The following is a 9378-nucleotide window of genomic DNA, read 5'->3' as shown; positions in this document are numbered from 1 at the left end:
AACTCCCTACTTTCTAGTCTCTAAAATCTTTCACCCAAACTGCTAAACCCAAAAAGCTTTGTTCGACTTTGTACTTGCATTTAAATTTGAGAAAGGAGAAAACCCTTTTATCATTAGAAAAAGAAAAAAAAATTAGTGAAAGGAGGATAGGAATATTGGGCCTTTAGGGCCTTATAATAAAAGAACGGGTCGGGAGCCTTTTGGGAATATCTACTTACTTCTTTTCAAAAAGAGACAAAGAAACCGTGTAGTTTTTTATGATAAAGGACGACGACACATTATTATATATATCTATCGAACGACATGTTGTTTTGGATCTCAGCCTTTAGCCATCATCCATGTCCCATGTGGACTTGTGGATAGGGTAGAGATCCTTTTTTAAAAAGTCTTTGATATTTATATTTCAATATTTGTTTGATTTACATCCTTTTCTCAATCAATAAGTATTACTAGATTATAACCCGCGGTATACCGCGGAACAAATTTTTATATATTGTATTTTGATTTAAATTTTCATTTATCTAATTTTTCAATTTTGAATTTTTTCTATATTGTATTTTGATTTAAATTTTCATTATCTAATTTTAAAAATTTGAAATAATTCTTATTATAGAAGCACTAATTTTTGATTAGGACGGGTAATCACAACCCGTCATGTATTATAACTCTAAATTTTTTTTATTATCAACAGATCTAGCTCAAATAAACTAAAATTTGATTCGCCGTAATCACATGTACTCGTAGTAATAATCAAAGATCGATAATCAAATTTCCTGCTAATCACATGTGCTTGTAGTATTGCCTCACAGTATACTGCAGTTTCTAGATCTTTGTTCCTATAATATTATATAACCCGTCATACTTTTATATTGGACTAATTTTAGAAGCACTATCGACATAACTTATATTTATAGAGTAATATATGTCCATTTATTAAAATTTGAGTCACAATATATGCAGAAAAATTTAGATTTTTAATGATTTCATGTATTATATGATGATTCAAAAAAATTTAAAATAAAAGAAAACTAAGATGAAAGAAGAATCAAATTTAAATTTTAAACAAATATTGCCTTTAATTGTTTTTCTATAATTTTAAATAGAATCATGAGTTAAATATATTAGTGAATATTTAAGGTAACAAGTTAATGACTTTAACAATAAATGATGGTATGCCTATAAATAAATCCAACTCTAGGATTTATTTCATAAAATTGCTGCAGTATAGATTTACTGAGACTATTTATAAATTAAAAAAAAAGAACTTTGTACCAAAAATAAGTAAATACTAAAAAAAAAAAAGAGAGATTTGTTCCAAAAAGAGCCAGTACGCACTACCACACAATCACTTCAAATAGTAAAAATCGTAACCCATGAAAATTAGCGGCCAAAACAAAACAAAAAATAACAAAAAAACATAAAACCATATTAGTATTAAGCATCTCTAATTAAAACACGATTATAATCTCAGCCTTTGCTGATTCCCAAAGCCAAAAAAGCCAATCCTCTCGTCTCTGTTTCTCTGGATGTCCAACCATCTTCTTCGCAGTTTCCGTCAAGTCTGATGATAGATAACGTTGCCGTTGGAGAGCGACGATAAGGGTTCCAACGCTTATGGCAGTTAAGAAAGCCAGCGAAATGTTTCCCAAGAATTTGATCGAGGATTTACACAAATGGGGTTGCATGAAGCAAACGGGTGTGAGTCTCAGGTATATGATGGAGTTTGGTTCCAAACCTACTGAGAGGAATCTTCTCATCTCCGCTCAGTTTCTCCATAAGGAGCTTCCGATTCGTGTCGCCAGGCGAGCGCTCGAACTCCAGACGCTTCCTTATGGCCTCTCTGATAAACCTGCCGTTTTGAAGGTGCGCGAATTCTGGGTTTCTGATTTTTGAATTTTAATGATTTCTGACTTGAATTGAATTGTGGTGGTTGCTTCTTATTAGATTGTTTTTGATGAAATTGGATTATTGTAGATTTAATGAAAAAAAGTAGATGTTAGATTCTGTGGTTGATTATTTTTAAAAACCAAGGGATTTTAAAAGCTAATGCTACAGTGAATTTTTGAATTCGTAGAGAACATTGTTTGTTTGTGTGCAAATCTTTGGAATTGAAACCAGATTTGGCTAATTTTGTTGATGTTTGTGTTAAATTTTGCTGTTGTTTTTGTAGGTACGGGATTGGTATCTGGAATCATTCAGGGATATGAGAGCCTTTCCTGAGATTAAGGATTCGAATGATGAGAAAGAATTCACTCAGATGATTAAGGCTGTTAAAGTAAGGCACAACAATGTGGTTCCCATGATGGCTTTAGGTGTTAATCAGCTTAAGAAAGGAATGAATTCCGGAACTCTTGATGAGATTCATCAGTTTCTTGATCGTTTCTACTTGTCTCGTATTGGGATCCGTATGCTTATTGGTANNNNCTTTTTTTTTTTTTTTTTTTTTTTTTTTTTTGAAAGGTTTTTGTTTTCTGTTGTTGTTGTGCTGATACTTGTTGAGGTTTTTAATGGAATTCTCAGGGCAGCATGTTGAGTTGCATAATCCAAATCCACCGCTTCATACGGTGGGTTACATACACACTAAGATGTCTCCTATGGAGGTAGCCAGGAATGCTAGTGAAGATGCTCGCTCAATTTGTTTCCGAGAGTATGGTTCTGCACCTGAGATAAACATATATGGGGATCCCAGTTTCACCTTTCCGTGAGTTCAAGTTTTACCCTTCTCTTTGTTTTTAAGATTTATTCCATATAAGCTTTTGTTCTCACCTAGCAAACAATGCATCCTTTTTATAGGTATGTTCCAACGCACTTGCATCTTATGATGTATGAGCTAGTCAAGAACTCTCTACGTGCTGTTCAAGAGAGATTTGTTGACTCCGATAGAGTTGCACCACCTATCCGCATTATAGTTGCTGATGGAATCGAAGATGTTACAATAAAGGTCGTTATCCTGTGCTTTCTCTCCTTTCTGTTAAGCGTTTCCATGTTTATGTTGCACTGGTTTAAAACCAACTATTGTTGTGGGTTAATCTAATAGGTGTCAGATGAAGGTGGAGGTATACCGAGAAGCGGTCTTCCCAAAATATTCACATATCTTTACAGTACCGCAAGAAACCCGCTTGTGGAGGAATTGGAACTAGGACCAGCTGATGTTCCAGTGACTATGGCTGGTTATGGTTACGGTTTGCCGATTAGTCGCTTGTATGCTCGATATTTTGGTGGAGATTTGCAGATCATATCCATGGAAGGATATGGTAAGTCCAATACTTATTTGATATTCACATATTCAGATCATATCAGTAAAAGGTTCTGACCTGAAATGTCTCAATTAGCTTCATAAGAAAGATTCAGTTTTGATATATATATATATATATATGTGTATGGTTGGAATGTGCAGGGACTGATGCTTACTTGCACTTGTCTCGTCTTGGAGATTCACAAGAGCCTTTGCCCTAAGAGAAGCTTCATGTCAGGCAACAAGTGAAGAAAGCTTTGACATATTAAATATGGTAGATGAGGGATCTACATTACTCAATTATTTATGTTTTTCTAGTTTCTTTTAATGTACAGACATTTATATCTCTCATTATACTTTCTTGATTCCTAGACTCAGATTATGGAGATTTTTCCAAGTGAGTTTAATCTCCTCTGATTTGATTTGATTCGATTTAAAAACCTTTGTACTTTCTCGGTGCAAATCCCTTTTCTTGTATCCGAATGTCGGCAAAACATTATTGGTTTACTTCGATAAAACAGTTATTGAAGATAGTCCTGTAATTGGACCTTATTTGATATTCTTCACTGGTTCAAGTGTCTTTTTGATCGGTTTAAAACTTGTGAGCCAATTTTATGATCCAAAATCCCAATCTAATAAATTTCCCAAGAACAAACAAATAAGGATTATAAAACGTCGTCATGTTTGCCTTAAAGACCGTATTCGGCTTCTCTACTACGACGTCGTGTGGCTTCTCTTTTGTCAGAATTACTTCTCTTTCGTGAACCCCAGCCTCACTTCTTCTTCTACCATACGCCGAACCCAGCCCCTGTGTTCTCTAGTTCCCATCGAGGTCCTCTCTGATTCGCACCTGTGTTTCTTTATTCAACTCTGGCTCGCGTAGGCGACTGCAGTGCTGTTTCGTTGTCGATGTAAGTCTCTTTCTTTGTCTCTAGCTCAAACCCTAAATCGTTGCATCCCTTTATGCTTTGATGCTCAGCTATTACTTGTGCAAACTGTCTTCGGGTTTCTTATTCGCTTGATTTAGGTATATTTTCTATAGTTTGCGATTGAGATTGTAATTATAATTGGACATGATTGTTTTATGGTCTCGTGGAAGTAGATTATGTTGAATGGTTGGTCTGTGCTCGTGAGCTTAGCTTGATTATATCGTTGATGATACATGTCACATAAAGGCTTTGAATGATATAGTGTGAAAACTTAGGTTGAATTATCTAGAATCATGGAAGATGATATCTTTATGTCAAAGCTTTTGTATGGTAACATGAGAGTTTTTGTATGCTTGCAGAGCCTTTGCCTATGGCCACAACAGAAGCTACTCCAGCTTCTGCTGGTCCAAGATATGCTCCAGAGGACCCAACTCTTCCCAAACCATGGAAGGGACTTGTTGATGGAAGCACTGGAATTTTGTATTACTGGAATCCTGAAACGAATGTCACTCAATATGAAAGACCTTCTGCGCCTCCTCCACCTTTGCAGGCTGGTGCTCCTCCGCACTCTGCCACAACGCCCAAGCTCGCTCAAATTCCTATACCCTCTTCAGGACAAGGTCACCAAGCTCAACACGAACAAGCAAAACATGTTGGTCACGTGTCTCAACAGCATGGTTTACAACAACAGCCACAGCAATTTCCATCCCAACATGTAAGACCCCAATTGATGCACCAGCAGCAGCAGCATCCGGGCCAGCAAATGTCTCAACAATCAGGTCAACAGTTTCCCCAACAACAGAGCCAGTCAATGGTGTCGCAGCCACATGGACATCCTTCTGTACAGTCTTATCAGCCAACTTCGCAGCAGCAAGTCATGCAGAATCAGCATTCACAAATGCCTCAGCAGCTGAGCCATCAGTATGCACATCCACAACAACATTACATGGGTTATCGGCCTCACATGCAACCACAAGGGCTTCAAAATTCACATCAGGCACCTCAAGGTGGTCACCAGGGTCAGCAGTTTTCTAGCCAGCAAGAGTACAACTCGTTGGCTCCAAAGAGGGATGGGGATGAGTTCCATGGGGGTAAGAAAACTGGGTTTTCTCAACCCCATTTGCCAAATTCTGAAGGTTCACCATCTCAAAATGCCCCCTTTGAAGCCAATACAGCATCACAAAGAACAAATGCAAACTTGTCTATGGCTCAGAAATACAATGGACCTCAAGCAAACATGCAACATCCTGTTGCAGTCACACAGTTTCAACAGCCAGAGGCTAACCTGATTCACCACCAGCTTGGACCTAGGCCTCAAAATCAAATGGACCCGACAATGTTGCACCCGAAGTCTCATACTTCCCCTTTCCAATCAAATAAAACATATGAGAATAATGTACAATCTAGACCTGGGAATGAATCTTATGTTAACACAAGAATGGAAGGGCCGGTTAGGGGTGCCCAACCACATCATCCTGCTGCATTGCCTAAGGTTAGCTACAGATGATCACTTCTCCTATCTGTCTTTTTAAATATTTCTGCCTCACAGTTATTTCTTACGGAAAGAAGCATTTGTAAAATGCTATGCAGGATATAAGGATAGGTGGTGGTCCACCTGCAAATGCTGATCCTGCCATGGGGCAAACAGGGCATGGAACATATGGACACGCTGGTCCAGCTTTTCCACAGAAATCCTTGGCGAGGCCTCATTTTGTCACATCTCCTGATGTTCCTCATCTCTCACCCGTTGAAAGCTACCGGAAACAACATGAAGTCACAACAACTGTAAGTTCATATTTCTTGGTTGCTTTGCTTTACTTGTCAGTTAATTTTTTAAAGCTGTAAATGTGCTGTAATATTTTGCAATTGTTGTTTCAGTGAATGTTTGTCCATAAACTCTACTGAGAATGTGGGATTGGACGAACTTCAACTGGAATAAGTAATAGCATTTGAGAATAGTGTTAAACCTTGCACTTTTCTCATCNGGTGGTCACCAGGGTCAGCAGTTTTCTAGCCAGCAAGAGTACAACTCGTTGGCTCCAAAGAGGGATGGGGATGAGTTCCATGGGGGTAAGAAAGCTGGGTTTTCTCAACCCCATTTGCCAAATTCTGAAGGTTCACCATCTCAAAATGCCCCCTTTGAAGCCAATGCAGCATCACAAAGAACAAATGCAAACTTGTCTATGGCTCAGAAATACAATGGACCTCAAGCAAACATGCAACATCCTGTTGCAGTCACACAGTTTAAACAGCCAGAGGCTAACCTGATTCACCACCAGCTTGGACCTAGGCCTCAAAATCAAATGGACCCGACAATGTTGCACCCGAAGTCTCATACTTCCCCTTTCCAATCAAATAAAACATATGAGAATAATGTACAATCTAGACCTGGGAATGACTCTTATGTTAACAAAAGAATGGAAGGGCCGGTTAGGGGTGCCCAACCACATCATCCTGCTGCAATGCCTAAGGTTAGCTACAGATGATCACTTCTCCTATCTGTCTTTTTAAATATTTCTGCCTCACGGTTATTTCTTACGGAAAGAAGCATTTGTAAAATGCTATGCAGGATATAAGGATAGGTGGTGGTCCACCTGCAAATGCTGATCCTGCCATGGGGCAAACAGGGCATGGAACATATGGACACGCTGGTCCAGCTTTTCCACAGAAATCCTTGGCGAGGCCTCATTTTGTCACATCTCCTGATGTTCCTCATCTCTCACCCGTTGAAAGCTACCGGAAACAACATGAAGTCACAACAACTGTAAGTTCATATTTCTTGGTTGCTTTGCTTTACTTGTCAGTTAATTTTTTAAAGCTGTAAATGTGCTGTAATATTTTGCAATTGTTGTTTCAGTGAATGTTTGTCCATAAACTCTACTGAGAATGTGGGATTGGACGAACTTCAACTGGAATAAGTAATAGCATTTGAGAATAGTGTTAAACCTTGCACTTTTCTCATCTATTCTAATATGTGTACGGCCTTTAAGATATTTTTCCTTTGTTGTGAAGGGCGAGAACATTCCAGCACCATACATTACATTTGAAGCTAGTGGTCTCCCTTCTGAAATCCTTAGAGAGGTCAGTTTTATTATGAACTTTATAAGTGGTGTAGCGACTAGCGTGTAGTTCTTCATATTTCTGGTGGGCTAATGTTTGTATATTTTACATTCCAGTTGCTTTCTGCTGGATTTCCATCACCAACACCGATCCAGGCTCAAACATGGCCAATTGCTCTGCAGAGCAGGGATATAGTTGCAATTGCAAAAACTGGTTCTGGTAAAACTTTGGGATACTTGATCCCTGCCTTCATTCTTCTACGGCACTGTCGTAACGACTCCCGAAATGGCCCCACAGTTTTGATCCTAGCTCCTACTCGGGAGCTAGCCACACAAATACAAGATGAAGCCCTTCGCTTCGGGCGGTCTTCCAGGATATCATGCACTGTGAGTTTTATTTGAGTCTCTTTGACATTTTTCACCAGGGCTGATAGAGCCTATACTAAATGTTTTTTTTTACGAATCTGTATTCTTGTCAATAGTGTTTGTATGGTGGAGCTCCAAAGGGTCCTCAATTGAAAGAGTTGGAACGAGGAGCTGATATTGTGGTGGCAACTCCTGGGCGTCTAAATGATATACTGGAGATGAAGATGATTGATTTCCAGCAGGTTTCCCTTCTTGTGCTTGACGAAGCGGACCGAATGCTTGACATGGGTTTTGAACCCCAAATCCGTAAGATTGTGAATGAAATACCTCCTCGGAGACAGACTCTTATGTACACAGCAACTTGGCCAAAAGAAGTAAGAAAAATTGCAAGTGATCTTCTTGTGAACCCTGTCCAAGTTAATATAGGCAGGGTAGATGAGTTGGCTGCTAACAAAGCGATAACACAGGTGATGATCTTCTAAACCATTTTCTATCACTCTTAAGTATCGTTCCACGTAACTTGGTGATGACGTTACTGAAGTAAACCCATCCTTATAATGCAGTATGTTGAAGTAGTCCCTCAAATGGAGAAAGAGAGACGTTTGGAGCAAATCCTTAGGTCGCAAGAAAGAGGTTCAAAAGTTATAATATTTTGCTCTACAAAGAGGCTTTGTGACCATCTTGCACGTAGTGTCGGACGTCATTTTGGGGCTGTTGTGATCCATGGAGACAAGTCTCAAGGTGAGAGAGATTGGGTACTTGGCCAGTTCCGAACCGGGAAATCTTGTGTATTAATAGCTACTGATGTTGCCGCCCGGGGACTCGATATAAAAGACATAAGGTTTGTTGTAACAATTCTTGGTATATATTTCTTTGGTTGTTTGTTATGAAGATCCTTATCTCTGTTCGTGTTATACTACTACAGAGTTGTGATCAACTACGATTTTCCAACTGGCGTTGAAGACTATGTCCACCGTATTGGGAGAACCGGTCGAGCCGGTGCAACTGGAGTGGCATTCACTTTCTTCACAGAGCAAGATTGGAAATACGCGCCTGATTTGATCAAAGTCCTCGAAGGAGCAAACCAGCAAGTACCGCCTCAAGTAAGGGACATTGCAATGCGTGGTGGTGGTGGTGGTGGTCCTGGTTATAGCCAGGATCGAAGAGGTATGGCTAACCGGTTTGACTCTGGTGGTGGTGGTAGCCGTTGGGATTCTGCTGGAGGGTTTGGTGGCCGTGGTGGTGGGTTTGGTGGCCGTGAGGGTGGGTTTGGTGGGCGTGAAGGTGGGTTTGGTGGGCGTGAAGGTGGGTTTGGTGGCCGTGAGGGTAGGTTTGGTGGCCGTGAAGCTGGGTTTGATGGCCGTGGTGGCGGATTTGGAACCAGAGATGACTCATTTGGACGTGGCGGGAATCGTGGTCGGGGTTTCACTGGTCCTGATGCTGGTCGTATGAATGTTGGTGGTAGAGGCGGATTTAGTCGGTTTGGCAATAATAATATGGATGGCGGAGGCTTTGGTCGTGGTGGTGGTAGAGGCTTTGGTCGTGGTGTTGGAAGGTTTGACAACAGAAGAGGTAGAAGTCGTAGCAGAAGTCCTGATTTGGTTCGGCCAAGGCGACGTAGCCTGAGCTATAGCCGGAGTAGAAGCCGGAGCCGGAGCTACAGTCGTAGTCGTAGCAGGAGTTGGTCACGTTCAAGGAGTCGCAGCCCTAGACATAGCCGTGACCGTGGTGGTCATAAGCGGAGCAGAAGCTATAGCCGTAGTCCTAGTCCGGTTTATGAAAGACGAGA

The 9378-nt window shown here is 40.2% G+C and overlaps 2 protein-coding genes across 2 annotated transcripts in view; both read left to right on the top strand.

The window, feature by feature from the left end:
• LOC104764342 (pyruvate dehydrogenase (acetyl-transferring) kinase, mitochondrial) lies at positions 1398-3787 on the top strand. The gene is made up of 6 exons (XM_010487856.2): positions 1398-1863; positions 2171-2417; positions 2521-2701; positions 2794-2941; positions 3038-3254; positions 3398-3787. Exons 1-6 carry the CDS (start codon positions 1615-1617, stop codon positions 3454-3456), a joined length of 1101 nt encoding a protein of 366 aa, XP_010486158.1. The 5' UTR covers positions 1398-1614; the 3' UTR covers positions 3457-3787.
• LOC104764340 (DEAD-box ATP-dependent RNA helicase 40) overlaps positions 3981-9378 on the top strand; it is a 6335-nt gene continuing 937 nt past the window's right edge. The window contains exons 1-9 of the mRNA XM_019241363.1: positions 3981-4146; positions 4524-5179; positions 6159-6635; positions 6734-6928; positions 7177-7245; positions 7341-7610; positions 7706-8056; positions 8153-8430; positions 8515-9353. Coding sequence (XP_019096908.1) covers positions 4535-5179; positions 6159-6635; positions 6734-6928; positions 7177-7245; positions 7341-7610; positions 7706-8056; positions 8153-8430; positions 8515-9353 — 3124 coding nt within the window. The 5' untranslated portion in view covers positions 3981-4146; positions 4524-4534. The remainder of the gene's footprint in view (positions 4147-4523; positions 5180-6158; positions 6636-6733; positions 6929-7176; positions 7246-7340; positions 7611-7705; positions 8057-8152; positions 8431-8514; positions 9354-9378) is intronic.

This window comes from Camelina sativa, chromosome 19 (genome assembly GCF_000633955.1).
Source record: "Camelina sativa cultivar DH55 chromosome 19, Cs, whole genome shotgun sequence".
Lineage (NCBI taxonomy): Eukaryota > Viridiplantae > Streptophyta > Magnoliopsida > Brassicales > Brassicaceae > Camelina > Camelina sativa.
This window is presented reverse-complemented; position numbering and strand designations above follow the sequence as displayed.